We start from the raw sequence: 23,230 nt of genomic DNA, 5'->3' as shown, positions 1-23,230 counted from the left end.
TGGTCTCCAATCTGTCTTGTAGTTGACAATGACCTTGAACTTCTCCAGCAGTGATCTCAGTAGTAGAATTACAGGCTTGTGTTAGCACAACCAGTTTTATATGGTGATGGGGATGAACCCAGGGCATGCTAAGCAAAAATTCTTCTACCAATGGTGCAACATCTCCAGTCCAAAAAAGAAAACTTTTAAGAGATTAGCAAAAATGTTGGATATAGGGCTGGAGAGATGGCTCAGCGGTTAAGAGCATTGCCTGCTCTTCCAAAGGTCCTGAGTTCAATTCCCAGCAACCACATGGTGGCTCACAACCATCTGAAATGAGATCTGATGCCCTCTTCTGGCTGCAGGCAGACACACAAACAGAATATTGTATACATAATAAATAAATAAATAAATATTAAAAAAAATGTTGGATATAAAAATGTAGAAAGTTCATTATGCCTGTAATCAATGCATCAAATCCATACTAACCCACATTTAAAGTCAGGCAAGGGAGCAGATGCCTGTAATCCCAGCACTAGGAAGGTCAAGGCAGGAAGATATCAGGTTTGATGCCAGCCCAGGCTAGGTAAACAGTCAGCCTTTATCACAAAACAAAACAACGAAAATATGAAAGCTGAGAAACTGCTCAACAGTTACACTGAAAGTCCTAATGACCAGGACTCAGATTCTAGCCCTCACACAAGGTCAGTGAACCCAGCTCCATGGGATCAGAGACAGGAGAACCCCTGGCCCCTACTGGATTCCAGCAAAGTGGAGAAAACACAAGCTCAAGGATCAGCAATGAGACCCTGACTCAAAAGTTTAGGTAAAGAGTGACAGAAGAGAACACTTAACACCCTCTTCTTACCTCTGTATATACCTATGTGTATAGGCTCATACAGACACCTAAATAAATAAAAGCAAGTCTTTAGGTCTAGCAAGATGGCAAATCAGGTAAAGAAGCTTGACAAAGCATGATATCTGAGTTCCAACCAACAACTTGTTCTTTGACTCTACTTTTGTGCAATTGCATGTGCACACACAAACACATACAATATACAAAAATGTAAATAAATATGATAAAACATTTTTAAAAATTAATATTTTTAATTAATAATTAGGGGCTGAAGTTGCACAGTGGCATGTGCCTTTAATCTCAGCCCTTTGGCAGGCAAATTTCTGGAGATTCAAGGTAAGGCAGGACTATGTAGTGACCCTGCCTCAAAAAACTAACAAACAACAAAAACCTCGGGAACTGGAGAGGCAGTTCAGCAGCTAAGAACACTTGCTGCTACTGTAGAAGACCTAGGTTCACTCCCCAACACCCACAACAGACAGCTCACAGCTGCTTGTAAGAGCTCCAGTTCCAGGGGATCTGATGCTCCAAGGGATCTACAGGCCTCTGCTGACACATGCGCACACATGGTGCACATAAAATCAGGCAAACACACAGGAAATAAACAAATCTTAGACCAAATGTGGTCTCATCACTTTGGTGGCAGAGACAAATGGTACTCTGTAAGTTTAAAGACAGCCTGGTGTATATAGCAGGACTATGTCTTGATAAATAAGTTTACTGTCTCAATAAATAAACAAATTATTCTCTAAAAAAAAAAAGGCAGAACCTTAAGGTGAGGTCGGTCCTAACTACAGCAGAGGAGAAACGTCACTGAAAGACCAAGAAGGACCAAGTATAAAGAACAAGGGGTAAAGGAGGAAGATCTGTCTGAAGATGAAGCAAAACACAGTGTGATGGCAACTGCCTACCTCACCACTGGGATGCTGGGCAGAAGAACTGAATCTGAGGCCTGAGCTACACAGCAAGATCCAGTCTTTAAAAAAAGGCGGGCAAAACTGGGGAGGAGAAGGGAGATAAGGATGAAGAGAAGGGGAGAGGAAGAGGAAGAGATATAAGGGAGGAGGAAAAAGAGGAGAGGAAGAGGAGGAAGAGAAGGCAGGAAAGAGGAAAAGGAGGGAAAAAAGGTGGAGAAGGAAAAGAGGGATAGGAGGGCAGAGAGGAGGGCAAAGTGGAGGAAGGAAAGAGGAAGAAGGATGTGAGGGAGGAGGAAGGGATGAGGAGAGGCAGTGGCTGCTCAATCTGTTAACACTGTCAACCATATATCACAGAGAACAGAGGCAGGAGGCAGAGCAGAGAGTACTGGACGCCCCTGGTAAACACAGAGCAATGATCTATTACTGCAGGGGAAATGCCTTACCTCAAGGAGAAACTCTATTTTTTCTTTGTTTGGTCTAAGAAACAGTTGGTTGAACTGGACACTGACTGTTCTGCCTTCCAGAATATCACGTACTGTGTTGCAGATGCACACTTTAAAACAGATCTCATCTAGAGCTTCATTTCTACAGAACACAAAAGCAGAAACATCAATGTTCTTCTTATTATAAAATGGGAAAAGTAGCACAAAACAAAATTTAAAAAGATGGAACCATTTCTTCTTGAGAAGTAACATTTTAGGATCTCCAGGCACGCTAATAAATATCATATGCCAACTCAAAAAAAGAAAAAAAAAAGACAGAAAGGTAGCTGACTTCTAAAGACTGAGCAGAAGAACAGAACTGTGCTCCAAGTAACTTTCTCACCGCAAGCACTTTTAGAAGAAACTAGGAGAAACAACTTTAAGATGTTTCCACTGGGGCTAAAGAGCTGGCTCAGTGATTAAGAGAAGTAGCTGTTCTTCCTGAAGACAAGGATTCAATGTCACCTCACAACTGTCTGAACTCCAGGTACAGGGCATCCAACACTCTCTTCCAGACTCTGAGGCACAGGCATATGCAAGGTGCACAGACACTGAAGCAAGGAAAACACCCATCCGTATACATAAAACAAGTAATTTAAAAAAAAAGTCTCCACAACCACGTTAGTGTCCCTTGTAGCAAAAGTGAAAATGTCAATGAGAGACAGGTAATTTTCAAGTGGGATTTAATAACTCACAAAGTACTCCTTCCGTTACTCAAAGATCAAAACTAATTTTTTAGCTTACCCTTGTTGAGCTTTCTGAAAGAGCTCCCTCAATACTGACTGCCGGAACTGAACAGGTAAAGTGAAGGTTAGATTATCTTCAATGAAAATCTGCACTACCTCCTAGAACAAAAACAAAAAATTGCATCCAAGTAAAACAACAAGGCAGTTCCTTTAAGATGTACTTTCTTTTTTTTATTGATTTTTATTGATCTCTACATTTTTCTCTGTTCCCTTCCCCGCCTCCCCTCTCCCCTTCAACCCTCTCCCAAGGTCCCCATGCTCCCAATTTATTCAGGAGATCTTGTCTTTTTCTACTTCTCATGTAGATTAGATCCATGTAAGTCTCTCTTTCTATGGCGTAGGGATGTAGCTCAGTTGTCAGAATGCTTGTTTGCCTAGCATGGACAAAGCCCTGAACACAATATCCAGCATTACATAAAACTGAGGATGGTGGCACATGCCTGTAATCTCAGCACAGCAGAGTAGAGGCAGGAGGACCACAAGTTCAATGTCATCCTAAGCTATACATTGAGTTAAAGAAAACATAAAAATACTGGAGAACTATTTTCTTCCAAAATTTCTAAAATTAGATTAAGAACAGAAGTAGTTTCCTTTTTCAAAGTTAAAGACCATGAACCACAAGTGAGAAGCAGGAGAGAAACAAATTAATGACGTCTTTGCATCTAACTAGAAACAAAACAAAAAACCACACCACACCTGAGCCAAGAGCGCTACCAATCACCCCTAACTTGGAAGACTGAGGCAAAAAGAAGTGAAGGTCAGGCTGAACTGCACAAGCAAAAGTTCACCTCAATAAATAAGAAGAGCCAACAAAAAATCCTAAATACAACATCTGAAAGGCACGAAACTTCTATCTATGCAACTGTGACACATCACAAAGCTGCAACACCATCGCCCTTCCCCTTCCTAGCTACCATTATACCTATCTATGTACCAGCTCCAGCACGTGGAAGTAGCATGCTTGTCTAAGAGGAAGATTCTGATGGTCTTATTTGCATAGACCTTATCACATGAAGGGGATGGTGAAATAGGCTTTTTAATATGCAGTCCTGGCTGTCCTGGAACTATGTACAGCAGACTGGGCTTGAACTCAGAGATCCACCTGCCTCTGCCTTCCAAGAGCTAAGATTAAAGATACATGCCACCACACCCAGCTGATTTCACCCCCCCTCGAGACATGGTTTCTCTGTAGCCTTGGAGCCTGTCCTGGAACTAGCTCTTGTAGACTAGGTTGGTCTCGGACTCACAGAGATCCTCCTGCCTCTGCCTCTCTAGTGCTAGGATTAAAGGCGTGCCCGGTTTCTTTTTATTAATAAAAAAAAAATTAAGGGTCTTCTTATAATCCATATTTTACTCTAGAGCAGTGGTTCTCAACATTCCAAATGCTATGACCCTTTAAAACAGTTCCTCACAGTGTTACAATCCCCAAACACAAAATTATTTTCATCGCTACTTTGTAAGCGTAATTTTGCTACTGTTATGGAGCGTAATGTAGACATCTGTTATGCAGGATCTCTGATGTGTGACTCCTGTGAAAGGGGGTTAATCCCCAAATGAGTGGAGACCCACAGGTTAAGAACCACCGCTTTAACAGATCCTGACCTATACAGGCCTATAAGCCTGTATTGCTGGGATGTAGCTGAATGGTATCTCCACTTTAATTCACCTATTATTCACCTTCAAAAACATTTAATTTTCTCCCTACACAAAGTATTAAAAAAAAAAAGGCCAAGAGAAAAAGGAGAAAATATACAAGTTACAATCTTCCTCTCCATATATTTTTGGATGGATGAAGAAATGACATTTTAGATGAAGATAGTGAATTATAAATCTGGAATAAAAACTCAATTGGGAGCCAGGCAGTGCTAATGCATGCCTTTGATCCCTAGGAGTTAAAGGTCAGCCTGATCTACATAGTGAGTTCTATAAACCAGAGCTGTTACACAGAGAAACTCTGTCTCAAAAAAATCATAAAAAAAAAAAAACTGATGACAGTTAAGCCTGACTGTCTCATTTTGCTGTTTCCAAAAAAGGCATGGCTGGGATGATAACATTCTTAGAATGACTTCACCACCACAAACTCACTGCTAGTGACTTTCATTAAAAAGCACAGGATAGACAGATGCGGTGGCATATGCCTTTAATCCCAACAGACACAGGCTCTGTGAGTCCGAGACCATTCTGGTCTACATATTAAGTTCCAGGGCAGCCAGGGCAGCAAAACAAAGAGACTCTGACTCAAAACAAACAAAGAAGAAATCGAAGAACAAGCGTGCAGACAGGACACTAACTATAATCTCAGACAGTAACAGGCTGCTGACAGGGAGCTCATTAGAGAACATCCACCTGACCAAACCACTGCGCTCTTCTTCCTGTCCAGGGCTGAGGGGGCAGATGAGCTGTGCTGAGACACAGCTAAGACCTCGGATTCCTAAGAACAAAGCTCCCTCACTCCCTGTCATTTCAAAGCTTGGCCTTCTGGTTTTGACAGTTCTCACAGTTTCCGAGAGGAGTGATTAAGACAGGCAAGCTTTTCTGTCGGTAGCAGTGAACACATGTATGACTCACCCAAGTCTCATGGTAATCTTAAAAAGGGAAAGTCAGCAGGGGTGGCAGCAGGATTTGAACTACACCGCTATGATCCCATCTCATCTTACCTGATAGCTGCCCGACCGTAAACAAATGTGGACTTGACTATATGGAGTCAACTGCTGAGAGTTATTACCAGAGGAAGCTACAAGAACATCACACGCTTGACAATAGCCGGCTAAGCGCTTCTCATCTATGGTACAATGAAGAGATAATGAACCTATCTGTAAAGTAAGAGTTATATATCATTACCCGTTAATGAAATATACATAACAGACTAGTACTCCGTAGCGCATCTTAACAGTACAAGAACACGATAATGAAAATTTCAAAACTGAAGGAACCACAAATATTGACAAGGTTAAATGTTTTCAGCAAAACAATGTCCAGTGACCAGGTGCAATTTATGATCTGCTTTTGCTTGTCCCTTGAGCTAAAAACAACTTTCTAGTGTTGGAAAAAAAACAAAACAAAACACCCAAGACAGACTGATGTGATCCACAACACCTCACTAGTCATAGCTTGGACCTTTGCTTTTCTATTTTATTTATCATTCCTCAGGGGTGTGACAAACGAGGCACCAGTGGGGACCACTCTTCTAGCCTACATTGGAAATCCACACCTCAGGCAGATTTAAAAGATAATAAAAAGAGTAATATTCTCTCAAAAAATATTAGAAATGTTACTATCAGAAATGTTTCTAAAGACATTTTTAAATGAATTTTAAGTAATTATACCTAAAATTGAATAAAATTAGCAATTTCTACTTGCTCTAGATAGAGTAAGCCTAGCGCTAGAGATACAGCTCCACGCTAGAGAGCATCTGCCCACTACAAAAGAGATCCGCCTGCCTCTGCCTCCCGAGTGCTGGAATTAAAGGCATGCGCCACCACTTGGCTCTAATTAATTTTTCTAACGAGGAAAGGAAATTAAAATGATTTTTCCAGCCAAGTGGTGGTGGCACACACCTTTAATCCCAGCACTTGGGAGGCAAAGGCAGGCGGGTCTCTGAGTTTGAAGCTAGTCTGGTCTACAGAGTTCCAGGAGAGCCAGGGCTACAAAGAGAAACCCTGTCTTAAAAATAAAATAAAATAAAAAAATCCAGGTTCTTAAAAATAGTAAAAAATTTAGGTATTCAACCATCTGAGGCTGGAGAGATGGCTTGGTTCGTAAGAGCACACCCTGAGGACCTGCGTTTGGTTCCCAGCACCCATGATGGGTGGCTCACAACCACCTACAGCTTCAGGGCCCCAAGCATGATCTGCTGGCCTCCAGGTGAACCAGCGCTCACGTGCACATACCCACCCAGACATAGAAACACACTGGGCAATTAACTGAAAAGATAAATTATTCCTCTTAGAATATAATTCTCTGGATTCTAAAAAGCAGCTTGTTCTAAAGATGAGGCTGGCTCTGCCTCCTGAGGGCTGGGACTAAAGGTGTGCACACCACACCTGGCTAGTTCTACCTTTTTTTTATTGCTTTTATTGCACTGTACATTGCACTCTACTTCTTGACACTGGACAAGAGGAAGAGCTGTTTCACGTCCCTACTGCCTTGACTCCCTGCCATAATGAACCTCAAACTCAAAATCAACTTTGTTCTCTTAAGTTGCTTTTGGATATTCTATCACAACAACAGGAAAAGACACCAAGATAACAAGGAAATAATACACATTTTTAAAAGTTAGTTTATATTATTATTTTTAACTTTCCAAATTTTCTACACTGGGTACACTGGTTTGTTGCCACTGGGACTGAACCAAAGGACTTGTGCATGCTAAAAACACATTCTACCTGAAGCCGTACCCCAACACTGAGTTTGCTATCACCAATCTATTAATCTCAGCACTTGGACCAGCCTTGTCTTCATTGTGAGTTCCAGGCCAACCAGAACCACATAGTCAAACTGTCTTAAAAACCAAGTAAGTTACACTCTAGCACCAAACTCAGCTTTTGTTTAGAAAAAGTTAAGTCAAAAACCATATAGGCTTTTAAGGGACCAAATACCATGTATCATTATGGCTGTACTCACCTCTGCAATTAGTTCTTTAGTTCTAAAGAATTTCTCTCTGGCGTTTTCATAGACAGCTGAATTTGTAGAGCCTTGCTGGAAGTAGACCGCACCTAAATCATAACACACCTGAAATGATAACAAAACAATTTGCTTAAAATATTGACAAGCCAAGAAATGGTGGCACACATCTTTAATTCCAGCACTCAGGAGGCAAAGGCAGGTGGGTCTCTGTGATCCCCAGGTCAGCCTGCTCTACTTAATAAGTTCCAGGACAGCCAGGGCCTACACAGAGAAACCCTATCTCCAAAAACAAACAACCAAAAAAAGTTAATAAAATTCAAATTTATTTATCCATTTATTTTGTTTGTTTTGAGACAGGGTTTCTCTGTGTGGCCCTGGTGTCCTGGAACTCACAGAGATCCACCTGCCTCTGCCTCCTGAGTGTGGGATTAAAGGCCTCAACACCAGGCCTATCTCAAACTTATGTATAATGGCAGGAAAACAGAAAAAAGACAAGTAAAACCCATAATCAAAAGAAATATTAATAGACAATAACTTTGATTTCCCTGCCTCTGCCTCCTGGGTGCTGGGATTAAAGGTGTGGCCTCTCTGTGAGTTCACGGCCAGCCTGGTCTCCAGAGAGGGGTCCAAGACAACCAGGAATGTTACACAGAGAAACCCTATCTCGGGGGGGGGGGGACTTCTAAGATATAACTGCCAATAAAAATCTAATAGATTATATATGGTGGTGCATGCCAATAATCCCAGCACTTAAGAGGCTAATGCAAGAGAGTCACAAGTTCAAGGCAAGTCCTGATCTAAAGGAAAGCAAGTTCCAGGCCAACCTTTCTATTAATGAACTCGTTTCTTTAAAAAAAAAAAAAAAGTACTCAAATCAAAATCACTGAAATACATCTAACAAAAGTATAAAGGTCTTACACGCAACTTCCAATATAATGGCTAAGTAAAGAAAGAAATACCTGGCATTGCATCTCCTCAGTTTTGATTTTCAACCCAGCTGTAGAACTCTCTGTTTCTCCATTCACCATGCCTGGTTCCATGGCTAGTAAGTCTAGAGTTCTCATAGTGTGAACATACAGATCCTTGTTTAATTTCAAGGCTGCTTCCAGGACCAAAATAGAATCAGCAGCTTGTTCTTTTAGCTACAAAATTCAATACACAAATGAAATTGTAACAACAGTAACTGATTATAATAACCAAAACATTTTTTACAAAATATTTAGTAGCTTCATGTACTAAAACAAGAGATAATTCAACAGGTACAACTACTTCCTGAAGTAACAATCTTAAATATTAAAAGTACAGTACGTTCTGTTGTAAAGTTAGAAACAAAATACAGGAAAGATCTGCACTATTTGATTTTAATTTACACTTCACTATGCAAAGTTGTATTACTAGGTACTACATAGCAACAATACGACACAGGCTTTTTGCTTCTCTATTCAAAATATTACAAACACCACTGTGTATTTGTTTCACATAGGTATGATTTTTTTCTTTTATCCCTACTTTTTGATACTTACACCCTACCTTCTTCAGAACACTTTGATGTTAAATACTTACAGAAATTATACATGATCTCCCATTTCTTTTACATTAAGGAGATTAAACAATAAATATGGGGAACTGGAGAGCTGGCTTAGCAGTTAAGCATGTATTCCTCTTCCAGTGGGCTTGAGTCCCAGAACCTACATTAGGTGACATACAACCACCAGCTCCATAGGGGATCTGGCACCTCTGGCCTCTGCAGACACCTACAGTCATGCACACACAGACACAGACAGACATACATACAGCCACAAACAAATGAAAACACTAAAAATATAAGAATCATTACAAAAGCACTATGGGGTAACATGTAGCATACAGCTCAGAGGTACAGCACTGCCCAGCATCAGGAGGCCTTGGGCTTGAGCCTAGCAAGCACACATGCACACATCCAAGATTTGCTATAATTCTCTGACAGTCTTTTGTTTTCCACATTTGCTGTGAATTTTTTTAATTAATTATCTTAAATCCTAGCCAGTTTCCCTCTCTCCTCTCCTCTCAGTTGCTCCCTGTCATGCTATAAATTTTAAGAACTACAAAGAATATAAGATAATCAAAAAAAATCAACTTTTTTATTTTCTTAGCGTTTCTTTTTTTCTTGAGACAGGGCTGGCCTTCTTATGTAGTTGAGGGTGAGCTTGAATGTTTTTTGGGTTTTTTTTTGGGGGGGGGAGGTTTGTTTTCTTGACAAGCCCTCACATAGCCCAGCTAGCCTCAAACCTGTTACATACCTGAGGATGGCCTTCAATTCCAGCTCTTCCTCCCTCTACCTCCAGAGTACTGGGAACTCAGTATACAGAATGACATTGGCATTGTATGTATGACCGTATGCACACAAGAATGCATGCACGTCAGGGCCAGAGGGTGATGGCGGAAGTCTCTCTCAATTACTCTTCATCTTAGTTTCTGATAAGATACAATTAACCTGGAGCTCACCAATCCAAACAGAAAAACTACCTAGTGAAACCAGTAACCCTTCTGTCTCCATTTCTCCAGTGTGGGGACCATAGACAGGCACACTAATACATCTGGCTTTTACATGAGAGCTGAGAATCAGGTTCTTTGCTTAAACAGCAAGAGCTTTACCAACTAAGCCACTTCCTAGTCCAATAAAAATCATGTCTTTAGCCGGGTGATGGTGGCACACAATTTTAATCCCAGCACTCGGGAGGAAGAGACAGGTGGATCTCAGTAAATTCGAGGCCAGCTTGATATACAAAGCAAGTTCCAGGACAGAGAAACCCTATCTCAAAAAACCAAAAAAAAAAAAAAAAAAAAAAAAAAGGAAAAAAAAACCTTTAACAATATTAGCTAAGCATAACACGTCTTAAACAATATCTGTCAAAATATCATAAACTATACAACAAAAGAACTAATGATAAAGTATTGTGCCGATAGTGTTGAAAACTGTACAATTGAAGCCAAGTAATGGTAACAAGTGTCTGTAATCCTAACACTTGTGAGGTAGAGGTAGGATGATAACGAATTAGAGACATCTTGACTAAGTGGAAAATTTGAGGCCAAGCAGGGCTACATGATAAGACTGTCTCATAAAAGCAAAACAGACACAGTCACACATATACACACACCCCTTCTTAAATGCTTACAGAAAACCCCACCCCTGTGCTTAGCCCTCTGAAACACTCTCACAGCTAAGATCAGAGACACACCTCTCCCTCTACCCTGACACTGCAGTGACTGCCAGTACTCACCACTTTCAGAATGTTTTCTGTTAGCTCCTTTTCCTGCTGCATCTGATTCATGCTAAAAGAACAAAGGTACAAGAGCACTGAGATACAATTCTCAAGGCAAGACTGCAGAAGTCCAAATTTAAGGCTATCATTCTTCAGCATGAAGCTTTTATTTTTTTTAATAACAGCTAACAGGTTTGTTTGTTTGTTTAAACAAATAAAAGCACAGATTATGATGATAATCATTAACTTATCAGGACCTCCTCAATTGCTTTACATAAAACCCCTAAACTTTCATTCAGGAGTAAAACTAGCTAAGCATAACACACACCTCTAAGCCCAGCATTTGAGCAGTGGAGGACTAGGAGTTTCAAGGCCAATCAAGCTGCAAAATTCTACCAGCTCCTATTGGAGAAGGAAGAAAGAAGAAAGAGAAAGGAGGAGGAGGGAAGGAAACAAAAAGAATAATAGAGTTTATTGACAACAAAAGCTCGTTTATTTAAAGAAGAGCCACGGAGGGGGCTGGAAAGACGCCTCAGTGGTTAGAAGCAGTGGCTGTTCTTCCAAAAGACTGGGGTTTGGTTCCCAGTACCCACATGATGTCTCACAACCTACCATAATTCAAGTCCCAGGGATCCAAATCTTCTGGCCTAAGGCACCAGGCATGTACATGGTGCAATTACATACATGTAGGGAAAATTCTCAACAACATAAAAATAAAATTTAATCTTTAAAAAAAATAGGCATAGAAGCTGGGCATGGTAGCACAAGTCTTTAATTTTAGCACTCAGAAAGCAATGGAAGGAGGATCTCTGCAAATTCAAGACCAGCCTGGGCCGGGCGGTGGTGGTGGACGCCTTTAATCCCAGCACTCGGGAGGCAGAGGCAGAGAATCTTTGTGAGTTCGAGGCCAACCTGGTCTACAAGAGCTAGTTCCAGGACAGGCACCAAAAACTACAGAGAAACCCTGTCTCGAAAATCGGAAGAAAAAAAAAAAAAAAAAGAAGACCAGCATGGTCTATATTATTGCGTTCTAAGCCAGCCAGATTTAATAGTGAGTTCCTATTCAAAAATACCAAAAATAAAAATAAAAAATAGCAATAGAGAATGTGTCACATTACAAAGAACTATGTTATTTTTTTTATGTCCTAGCATGCATGTTACTGTTACTTAAATACTAGCAGTTTCCTCGAGAGGTAAGTTTTTAAAGGTCCTGCTCCACAGATGCTCTTCTGGGATGTACTGCTGACCTCTGGGAAGTGAGAGAAGTAGCGGGTGGCAGAACACTGGGGTGTGCCCCCGGGGTAATTATTAGCCCTGCTCCATCCTTTCTTCCTTGGCATCCCGGCTCATGAAGTAAAAGTCATCTGCACTGACAGAAGCTTCCTTCAACTGCAGTTTGGCCCAAGTCCCAAAGCTAGCAGCTAAGCATTCAGACCTAGGCCATAAGTAAGTCTATTCTGTTCTGAGTGTAAGGAAGCAATTCCACTCACATCCAGTAACTAAGCTGTCCAGCTCCCTAGTGGGATGAGCGGCCACCAAGAATTTATGAAAGGATTTAAGTCTCCATATTCCATCAAGCTTTTGTCATGAACTTTGTACTGCTAACACTAATATTAATTTCCCCAGGTACAAAACTAATACACATGAAAGACAACTTAGTTATATGGAAAAATTCTTCCGTCACTCCTCCAAGCCTGAGCTCCATGCAGGCCCTCCATCCGCTCTCTGCTCTATGATCTCTGGACAACATCCTTAAATCACAATGTGTCACAACTCACACATTTAGTTGAGGAGGCCCAGGTTTCGCCTGTTTGACAGGAAAGCTGCTTTGAACAATTGTTCTAATTGCCCTAAAGAAAAGAGGTAAACAATAAAAAGTCAGTTCAAACATAACAAATATAATAACTTAATAAATGTTAGATTTCATCCCCAGTTTCAGCAGCGTGCTTTTCATCTACATAGCCATATATAAAAATGCCTCCACTTCCAAGTGCACAGTTCCAAAGATGCCTAGAGAGATCCCTGGACAAAAGGAGATCCTCAAAAGCATGGCCCTGAACGGCAGCGTTCAAGGTAGGAGGCTGCTCACCATCTGTTGTAGAGGAGGATGGCCATGGCCGTGGTCGGGGGGAGGGCTGCCAGATCCATGTCCACATGCTTGGTCCCAGGGGGCACTTTACTGATGCACAGCAGCTCGTTCAACAACATGTTCAACACCGGCACAGACAGGCTTAAGAGAAGCAGAGAGGCATGTCTGCGTGTTATAGCTGCACAAGCCACAGAGAATACGAACCCTACTATGAGTGCGAATGACTACGCTGTTCAAGGATCGCATCTGCAGATCTATCTACCTGGTAGACTCAAAACTTTTTACTGTGGGCTCACAATACAAAAGTGGCAAAACCCATACTGAGCACGTACCACACACCTTTAACTGTTCAACTAGTGATCTAGTGATCAGTCTTTCATTTTCACTCTTACCTACAACCCAAATTTAAAGATTTCAGATCCCATCTAAAATGTTTACCCTTCCTTTTTTCAAATAGGGGCCTGCCATGCAAACCAGGCTGGCCTCAAACAGGCAGCTGCCCGTCTTGGCCTCCAAGGCGTTGGCTTAACAGATATAGTCACCACACCTGCAAAAGGTGAATTCGTGACAAAATAACAGTATTAATTCTTCAGAGAAAAAATCTAATTTCCTAGTATTGTGGAGGCAGTCATATAAGGATGTCTGAGTTTGAGGACAGCCTGGTGTATAGAGTGAAACTTTGTGTGAACAATAACACCACCCATCACCACCCCACCCCACACCCCCCAAAAAAAGAAGAAAAAGAAGCAATCATTTACATTTGATTATCATCAAATAACCAATAATACTACTGCTGGGTGTAGCCAACAGCAGCTTATTTGTCCAGCAGGTCATGGATTTGATTCCCAGAACCAGAAAAACCCAGCAGGTGTTCAATTTTCCAACTGTTTCATATAAGCCGTGTGTGCCTTAACACTGCATACACTACCATGGAGAGGTATGTCTCCTGTAGACTATTAACACACCACACACACACACACACAGTCCCACACTTGGAAGGCAGAGGCAAGACAGCAGGAGACCAAAGCCATCCTTCACTACAGAGCTTGAGACTAACCTGGGCTACTTAAGATCATGCCTCAACCACAAAATAATCAATTTACTTTTTAAAAACTGTATTTAATGCTGAAGAACATATGGTAGAAAAAGTGCTTTGAAAGACTATATTGACTGAAGTACAAGCGCTCAGGAACTGGGTGGGGACACTCACCTGCAAAACAGAGAGGGGAATGAGGGCAGCCTGGGCTGCACAGTGAACTCATGCTTAGACAGAAACATTTAAGACATGATAGACTATTAGGGTAGAAAACTTCCAACAGCGGCTAGAGAGTGGCTCAGTGGTTTTGAGAGCACTGGCTATTCTTAAAGAGGACCCAGGTTCAGCTCCCATCACCTACATGGTGGTTAGCAACCGTCTGTAACTCTAGTCCCAGGGGATCAGAAGCCCTTTTCTGACTTCCAAGGACACCGGGCACATATGTGGTGCACAGACAGACACACATGCTGTCAAAACACCCATATACGTAAAATAAATTAATTAAAATAAATAAAAAAAGCCTTGTGGTGGTGACACATGCCTTTAATCCCAGGGAGGCAAAGATCTTTGAGTTAGAGGCCAGCCTGATCTACAGAATGAGTTCTAGGATAGCCAGGACAACACAGAGAAACCCTACTTTGAAAAAACCAACCAACCAAATACACAAACACACGCGCGCGCGCGCGCGAGTGTGTGTGTGTGTGTGTGTGTGTGTGTGTGTGTGTGTGTGTGTATACAAAGAGAGAGAGAGAACCGGGAACAAGCTAAATTAGTGTCAATGAGGAACAGTTAATGATACTGTGCAGTTTTTTTTTTTTTTTTGTAGAGGAAGTACGGAATTGAGAAGGGTTCTTACTAAAAGGCTCAGGCTGACCTTGAACCACTGGCTCTTCTTCCCTCAATTTCCCAAGTGCTGAGATTATGAATTATACACCACCATATCAAACTAGTTAATACTAGTTATATTACCCGAAGAAATAAATGAAAACATTATACAGGGTATGATAACATTATTTTAAAACGTAGGAAATATGATATGAATAATCCCAGCACTTTGGGAGGGAAAAGCAAGATCCTCCTCAGTTACATAGCCAGTTCAGGGTCGGAGTGGGTACACAGATCTTCTGCATACTGGAGAGGCTGTTCAGTGGTCAGAGCACTTGTTACTCTTCCAGAGGACCTAGGTGGATTCCCAGCACTCATGCAGTGATTCATAACCATCCATAACTCCAGTTCACGGAATTTGACCTTCTGACCAATGAAGGCACCAGGCACTCACATGGTCACACACATATGTGCATATGAAGGTCAAGCATTCATAAACATAAAGAAAATCTAAAAAAAAAGAAATGTTCAAATAAATTTTCTCAACAAGCCAGCAGCACGCCTTTACTCCCAGCAATGGGCGGCTGAGGCAGGCGGATCTCTGTGAGTTTGAGGCCAGTCTGGTCTACAGAGCGAGTTCCAGGACAGCCAGAACTGTTCACAAAGAAATCCTGTCTCAAAAAAAAAAAAATAATAATAATAATAGTTTTGTTAAAAAACTAATAAAAATGGAGGAAGGCGGGCAGGCGGCATGGTGGCAGTGTGCCCCTAGCACTACTGAGGTCCATGTTCGGTCTCTGGCCCTATAAACAAGACACTGGGCAAAGGAGGACAAAGCTCAGCCTAAAATGTTACTTCCGTCTTTCTAAATTTTTCAGTGTCTCTTTTTTTTCAATTATGAAAGAATGAAAGCAAATAACTTTCCAAACACAGCCTTGAAGGCATTTGCTTGTAAGCAAAGAAACACAGATTCCAGCAGTAATGCTAACAGTATGGGAAGGAGGAACTGACACTAACCAAATTATCTAACAATAAATCATCCATTACATTGATCACTAATCTACTCGTTGCCTCTGATTATTTAGATCAACTGAAACATTCCTAACACTTGCAGTCTGGATTCTCCTGTTACCACACCTCTGGTAATAATTAGCTTGTCTACAGCCTCACAGTAAAACCTGGCCCAGGACCCCTGAGGCCCTGACTTCACTTTTCAGTTAGAGGGAAGAAGCCCTTCCTCATTACTGACAGAAAACATCTAAACTTTAAAGGTGGTTCATCTACTATTCAAATGATCCTGTCAAGTCCCTGCTTTGTTTGGGCAGGATGGTATGAGTAAGCCCAAGCTGTCCAGTCTGGTCTCTAAACTGGGGGCTCCCGGGAATCTATTGCCTTAGTCTCAAGATGCTGCAACTACACACACATCTAGTTTTAAACACTTTTTTGTTTGTTTGTTTTTTGTTTTTTCGAGACAGGGTTTCTCTGTGGTTTTGGAGCCTGTCCTGGAACTAGCTCTTGTAGACCAGGCTGGTCTCGAACTCACAGATATCCGCCTGCCTCTGCCTCCCGAGTGCTGGGATTAAAGGCGTGCGCCACCACCACCCGGCTAAACACTTTCTTATATCTTTTTTAAAATGTTTGAATATTTAAAATTATTTAAAATAATTGAGTCACTGTGAGAACACTAGCCTAGCATCTACGGTGTCCAGTGGAATGCTATTCAAACTCCCACCTTTTCTCCAGGATGTCTAAATCCCACTTCAAATGTGCAGCAACCTTAAGAGCAAGAAGCTTTAGGATTCGGTTCCTCTTGTTATCAGGCGGAGGCTGGACTTGGTTTTGCTCATTGACTGAAGGTTTGGAAGCCTGCTCCAAAAACTGAACTATAAGCTGAACTGGTGCAGGATCTAGGAGTTAAAAGAAAGAAAATGAATTCTTAGGTTTCATTATAAACGTGCAAAAGGAGTCCCTGTAGCGGGTGATGCCTGCAGGGGGATCTGTCAGGGCTGGGGGCGGGGCAGGGACACAACACTGCCAACAACTTCAGGGACAGTTGCAGCTCAGCGATTGCCAGTTCCCCCGGGTATGCAAGAGGGTCTAAATTTAATTCCCAATACTAGAGGGAGGGAGTGGGAGAAAAAGAGGAGATCAAGAAAGTTAGTTCAGAACAAAGCATTTCTCTCGAAGAATTCCAGGTTCCCAGTTGATCCTAGGACAGGGTTAATTAGAGGAACGAAATGCGGGCTGCAGAACTACTGTTTTGACAACTAGGGGTCTTTTATTTAGTTATGTCTCTGCCGCTGTTCCCCACAATGAAAAGTAGAGGCTAATGCCTCTTACATCACAGAACATGAAGACTTCACTAAGTAAGGGAAGTGATATAAAAAGCTAAGTAGAGGCTTGGCACCCTGCAAGCCCTAAACAATGTGCCAATAAGAAAGCTCTACACATAATAAAACTGCCTACCTAACGATGCCAACTTTTCACAAAGTAGTCACATACAAGTAAGACCAAATTTGCATTAGAACTGAGCAAACTAAAGCTTACGTTGTATCTTTCCAAAAATGCCAGGAAAGAGCATGGCCCCTACCCAGAAACATTCATGCAAGCACTGGTATCCCTATCCAAGAGCCACCCGGCGACTGCACAGCAGTTCCTGCTTTCGGGAATTTTATTTTATTCCATTCGGGGTCATACAATGAAGAGCACAATGCCCTGGCTGAGTAGACAAAAACCTAAGGCTGGGGGCTGCCTCAGAGCTCGGCAACGCCGGACGGATGGCTTCCTCCGCTCTCCCCTCAGGGAGCCAGGCTCCGGGGCAGTGCGACTGCAGCGACGCGGCCCCAGCGTGGGTCGTGAGGAGCACGGTAGACGGGAGAGCCTTGTCTGGAGCTCTCCTCAGTCGCTCGGCGGCGGCGACGCCCGCGGTCCGGGGACCGCCGCCGCCGGGGACCGCAGCTGCCCGGGACCACGCCCGCCCGCCGCCCGCAGGGGCCCGCTCACCCGGGCAGGCTTTGCGCAGATGCTTCTCCAACAGCGACTCCTCCAGCAGGAACTCGAACCAGCAGGTCTGCGGCGGGGTGCAGGGCCGGCTGGAGGTGGCCGCCTCCCGGTCCGCCGCCTCCGCGCTCATCCTGCCCCCGCCGCCGCCGCTCCCAGCGCCTCCCGGCTCCAACCTGACCCCCACCGGAGGCCTGGGTCCTCCCCAGATCCCCTCGGAACGTCCGGACGCCTTGCACGACTCAAGATGGCGGCGGGGCCTGCCCGAGCCCCTCCCCGGATTCGCGACTCGCCGCGCTCTCGACCAATCGCTGCTGGAATTCAGAGGGAAGGGGCGGGAGCAAGAGATCGCTCCGCCCCCGCGCGGCCATGGCGTTGTCTTATGGTGAAGCTCGACTCTCAAGGGGCTTTCCAGGTCATTGAGAAAATGAAGCGATTTCGATGGCTTCGTAATCAGAAAAACGGAACCAGATCTAGCTGTTTTGTCTCTGGTGCTTTCCCTTTCAGAGATTCCTTCCCACGTATCTCCTCGCCCCGTTTTCCAAATGAAGAGCGCATGCAGTTAGATGCAACTTGTCTGCGACTTCTCCGGACGAGCTCTAGGTGTTCAGCACCTAGTTAATGCTCCTCAGATCTCCAGTAGGCATAGTAAAGCCCTACGTTGACATTTGCCGCCTTTCTGTCCCCCACAGAACTAAGGAGCAAAGTCTGGTGGGGCCAGCCTGAAAAACCCCGCATTTGCGAAGGGTCCCTCAAGTTGGAGGACAGATTCGTCCTCATAGCGAGTTCCTGGGATCCTGGGGGCTGACTGGCCAGCTGATCTAGCCGAAATAGCTCCTGGAGAGAGATGGGGAAAAAACTCCCAACGTCTACCTCTGTCCTGCACCCACTCCGTAGAAAATTTCCCAGAGATGCATTACTAAAGACGATTGCTTTCATTAGGGGACCCTGAGAAACACAGAAGTAAATTCAGATTTAGTCAGTTTCTTTTAGATGCCTCTCTTCCTGTTTGTTTTTCTTTGTTTGATGCAGGGTTTCACTCTGTAACCCGGAATGACCTGAAGCTTTGTCGCTCAGGCTGAACTTGAACTTGAGTCGATCTTACTGACTCAGCCTCCAAAGCCCTGAGATTAGAGGTCATCATGTTCCTTGTGGGTTCTTTGTGGGTATTTGTGTGTTTTGTTCTTATACTTCTTTAAGAAAATAAAATCCACCGACATACAGAATATGTAAAAACCATTGTATAAATATTCTGGGGATGGATCTTACGTCATCTAGGGAATATTTGGAATGGCAGGTCTTTGCAACTAGGCCCAGCTTTGCCATAGATTTTATAAAACAGCAAAAGATTTAAAACTGTTATGAAGTCATGGCAATGTCTTAAGCTTCTATCTTGTATTACTTGTAGACAATTATGTCACTGACCGGAGAACTGAGAGACCTGTTACCCGAAACAAAAGCACCACCACTGATTGCCACATTGAACCACAGCCGAGTTTCTGAGTCATTCTGCCTTTAAATGGCAACTCCACCCTCCTCCTTTAAACTTTAAAGTTAAAAGCCTTCCTTCTACAGTGGCAGATGAGCTCGGTGAAGAAAATGGCTGAACAGGCACATCCTTGTTGACATTTTCTGGTTGCTCTGGTTGCAGAGAGGGAAAGAGGGAAGAATGCAGCCCTCCTGGCAGTGGGAAGTCGGCTACCTGGGCCTGGGGAGAAACAGTCATAGGAACCTCTTTCGCTTTCAAGTCATAAGCGTTCGTGTGATTTAAAACACACAAAGAAAGTCGGGCGGTGGTGGCACACGCCTTTAATCCCAGAACTCGGGAGGCAGAGGCAGGCGGATCTCTGTGAGTTCGAGGCCAGCCTGGTCTACAAGAGCTAGTTCCAGGACAGGCTCGAAAGCCACAGAGAAACCCTGTCTCAAAAAACCAAAAAATAAAATAAAAAAAAATAAAATAAAATAAATAAAAATAAAAAAATTGGGTCCCAGTAGCCCAGATAGCTTAAATTCTTTTAACCTTAATGTTGGGAAATGTGTTCACAGGTCTCGGAAGACATCACAGCTGAAAGCTTTGAAAATAGCAAAGTTAGACTGAGATGTTTTTGTTAAATAACTTTGCAGCGAAAAGCCCCAAGAAGACAACCTAAAGTTTTAGAAAGGCACAGAGTTTAATGTGGAACTCTTTAAGGTCAGGGAACAAGAACAAAGCAGCCCAGTTATTACTGGCTGATGTGCTCTCTTTGCTAGGTTTGGTTGATGACCAAAGGTGATGATTAATTCCTTATACCCATTTAAGTCCTCAATCTCCTGATATAAAAAACTATTAATGATTAGATGTGTACCCTAAAGATTTAAAATAGAGCTGACTGATTGTTTTTCATATATAAAAGTTTAGGTTTGTGATTTCTTTAAGATTCCTTATAAGATTACCTTTCAAGATGAGTAATAAAGTAATTGGCCCTTTCTTTGTAACTGCAAAACACAGTCTGCCAGTAAAAGACCTGACAAAAACACCTTGCTTGCCCACATGGTTAATCTATAACAAGTTGCCTGGGTATGAATGTATGTTGGTGCCTGGGATTATTTGTTTTTCGCCTGTAATCATGTGAGGGAGATGAAAAGCATGTTTTTACCTATAATCATTCACTTGAAAAATGGATTGCAACTGTTTTGGCTCTTGTATTACCTGAAATATTCTGTTGGGGTATAAAAGCTGTAAAACAACATGAGGTGGGAAGGGATATTAGAGAGAGAAAAAGGGATAGAAATAAAGAAGGAAAACATCAAGAGAGCTTGTGAGTGCTTTTTTTCCCTACCACCCCCTCAGAAAAGTTTAGCCTTGCTGGCTCCGTGGATTCCTGCCATTGCCCTGTGCTGCTGGAGGCTAGTGTGCTTTTAGGACTGGATCTCAGAAATTTTCTCTATAGCTAGAGAGGCACCATATCACTTGTCAATCACAGGTCCTGTTTGCTATTCCCCCCTCCCCATGCTGTGAAGTCACAATTGGCAAAGGCAGAACCACCCTGGCATAAGCTAAGTCTCTAAAGTTTTTTCTATACACTTTTAAAAATGAACATATGTAAGTGTGCTAGCAAATAAAGTGATTTCTTCCAGAAATCTTTTAACAATTATCTTCTCGAGCCTGGCATAGTGGTGCACGCCTATACTCCCAGCGTCCGCAGCTGTCAGATGGCTGATGAGCTTAAGAGTGGCCTTGGCTACACAGTAGAGCCTGTACCGCAATTACAGACAAAATCAAAGAATACAAAGCTTGGTCCCCCCACTCCCTGTTTTTTTAAGATTTACTTTTGGAGCCAGCACTTCAGAGGCAGAAGCAGGTGGATCTCTGAGTTCAAGGTCAACTTGGTCTATTTAGTAAGTTCTGGGACAGCCAGGACTACACAGAGAAACCCTGTTTTCAGGAGCTGAAGATAGATGGCTTAGAAGTGAACACTGGCCTCTCTTCCACACTACTCAGGATCCTTTCCCAAGCACCTACATGAGTGCTCACGAAAGTCTGTATCTGCGGCTCCAGGGCATCTGACACCTTCTGCTTGCTCTCTGGGGCACCAGGTTCACTCGTGCGGCACAGGCATACAAGCAGGCAAAACACCCACATACATAAAAAAAAAATAATGGAACATTGTTTTTCATTCATGTATGTGCTCCCTGGAGGTATAAGACTGTGTCAGATCTCCTGGGAACTGAACTCTAGTCCTGGACAAGAGTAGCAGGCTCTCTGAGACAGAGTCTGACAAGCACTGGAAGTTCCTATGTAGACCAGGCTGGCCTCAAACTCACATATCCTCCTGCCTCTGCTGCCTCGGTGCTGGGATTAGGGCCATCATGCCCAGCTCAAGAATAAAGATCTTAAATCCTGCCCACAAGTGCTATTGGCCCACTGTCCTGATTAGTTTTATGTCAACTTGAAGTAAGTAGTGTCATTTGTGATCCTCGGTTGAGAAAATGTCCCTGTAAGATCTCTGGTAAATGGGGAAACAGGAGGATCGGGATAAAGGAAGGTTGGATAGGGGAGCACGGAACCACAATTCTTAGTTAAGGGAGCCACTTTAGGGTGGGCAGGAGAATTGACCCTAGAGGGGCTCCCAGGTGCCCAAGCTGAGGTCCCCAGTTAGCTCCTTGGGCAGCTGAGGATAGGGAACCTGAAATGACCCTATCCTAGCGCAATACTGACGAATATCTTGCATATCATCCTAGAACTTTCATCTGGCGATGGATGGAGATAGAGACAGAGACCCACACTGGAGCAATGGACTGAGCTCCCAAGGTCCCAATGAGGAGCAGAAGGGAGAACATGAGCAAAGAAGTCGGGACCATGAGGGGTGCACCCACCCACTGAGACAGTGGAGCTGATCTACTGGGAGCTCACCAAGGCCAGCTGGACTGTTACCAAAAAAGCATGGGATAAAACTGGACTCTCTGAACATGACGAACAATGAGGGCTGATGAGACGCCAAGGACAATGGCACGCAGTTTTGATCCTACGCAATCTGCTGGCTTGGTGGGAGCCTAGCCAGTTTGGATGTTCACCTTCCTAGATATGGACGGAGGGGGGAGGACCTAGGACTTACCACAGGGCAGGGAACCCTGACTGCTCTTTGGACTGGAGAGGGAGGGGGAGAGGAGTGGGGGGAAGGGGAGAGGGGTGGGAGGAGGGGGAGAAGAATGGGAGGAGGGGGAGAAGAGTGGGAGGAGGGGGAGGGAAATGGGAGGCTGGGAGGAGGTGGAAATTTGTTTTTTTTTTTCTTTATTCTTCTTTTATCAACAAAAAAAAATTAAAAAAAAAAGATCTCTGGTAAATCTGTACTACATTTTCTTGATTCATTATTGATGTGGGTGGGCCAGCTCACTGGAGATGGTGCCTACACAGACCCCCATCTGTGTATAAGGAAACAAGCTGAGCAAGCCACAGTGAACAAGAGAGCTAACTCCACCCCTCCAAAACCTCTGCATCAGCTCCTTTATATAGGTTCCTGTGCTGTTTGAGTTCCTGTCCTGATTTCTCAGAGATTGACTGGGCTGTGGATTGTAAACTGAAATAAATTCTCCCTCCCCACTTGTTTTCAGTCATGCTGTTTTATCACAGTCCTGGAAACCCTAAGGCAGCTCCACAGAGGGTTCCTCAATGGCCTTGTGATGGTTTTATCACAGTCCTGGAAACCCTAAGACAGCTCCACAGAGGGTTCCTCAATGGCCTTGTGATGGTTTTATCACAGTCCTGGAAACCCTAAGGCAGCTCCACAGAGGGTTCCTCAATGGCCTTGTGATGTTTTAAATGAGAATGGCCCCATAGGCTCATAGATTTGAATCTGTGGAGCTCAATTAGTGGAACTGTTTGGGAAGGATTGGGAGGTGTGGCCTTGGTGGAGGAAATGTGTAGCTGGAGGTAAGCTTTGAGATTTCTTTTG

General features: G+C 43.3%; 1 protein-coding gene across 1 annotated transcript in view; it reads right to left on the bottom strand.

Annotated features, from left to right (window-relative positions):
* Ints8 (integrator complex subunit 8) overlaps positions 1-18,064 on the bottom strand; it is a 47,689-nt gene extending 29,625 nt beyond the window's left edge. Inside the window, exons 1-10 of the mRNA XM_075966977.1 lie at positions 17,802-18,064; positions 16,531-16,705; positions 12,938-13,078; positions 12,627-12,698; positions 10,867-10,918; positions 8,566-8,748; positions 7,604-7,711; positions 5,638-5,793; positions 2,979-3,079; positions 2,196-2,337 (exon numbers count right to left, since the gene is read on the bottom strand). Coding sequence (XP_075823092.1) covers positions 2,196-2,337; positions 2,979-3,079; positions 5,638-5,793; positions 7,604-7,711; positions 8,566-8,748; positions 10,867-10,918; positions 12,627-12,698; positions 12,938-13,078; positions 16,531-16,705; positions 17,802-17,931 — 1,260 coding nt within the window. The 5' untranslated portion in view covers positions 17,932-18,064. The remainder of the gene's footprint in view (positions 1-2,195; positions 2,338-2,978; positions 3,080-5,637; positions 5,794-7,603; positions 7,712-8,565; positions 8,749-10,866; positions 10,919-12,626; positions 12,699-12,937; positions 13,079-16,530; positions 16,706-17,801) is intronic.
* Between the last annotated feature and the right edge of the window lie 5,166 nt (positions 18,065-23,230).

This window comes from Microtus pennsylvanicus, chromosome 3, assembly GCF_037038515.1.
Source record: "Microtus pennsylvanicus isolate mMicPen1 chromosome 3, mMicPen1.hap1, whole genome shotgun sequence".
NCBI classification, from domain to species: domain Eukaryota; kingdom Metazoa; phylum Chordata; class Mammalia; order Rodentia; family Cricetidae; genus Microtus; species Microtus pennsylvanicus.
The sequence above is the reverse complement of the archived record's forward strand: the minus strand, read 5'-3'. Positions and strand labels throughout refer to the sequence as shown.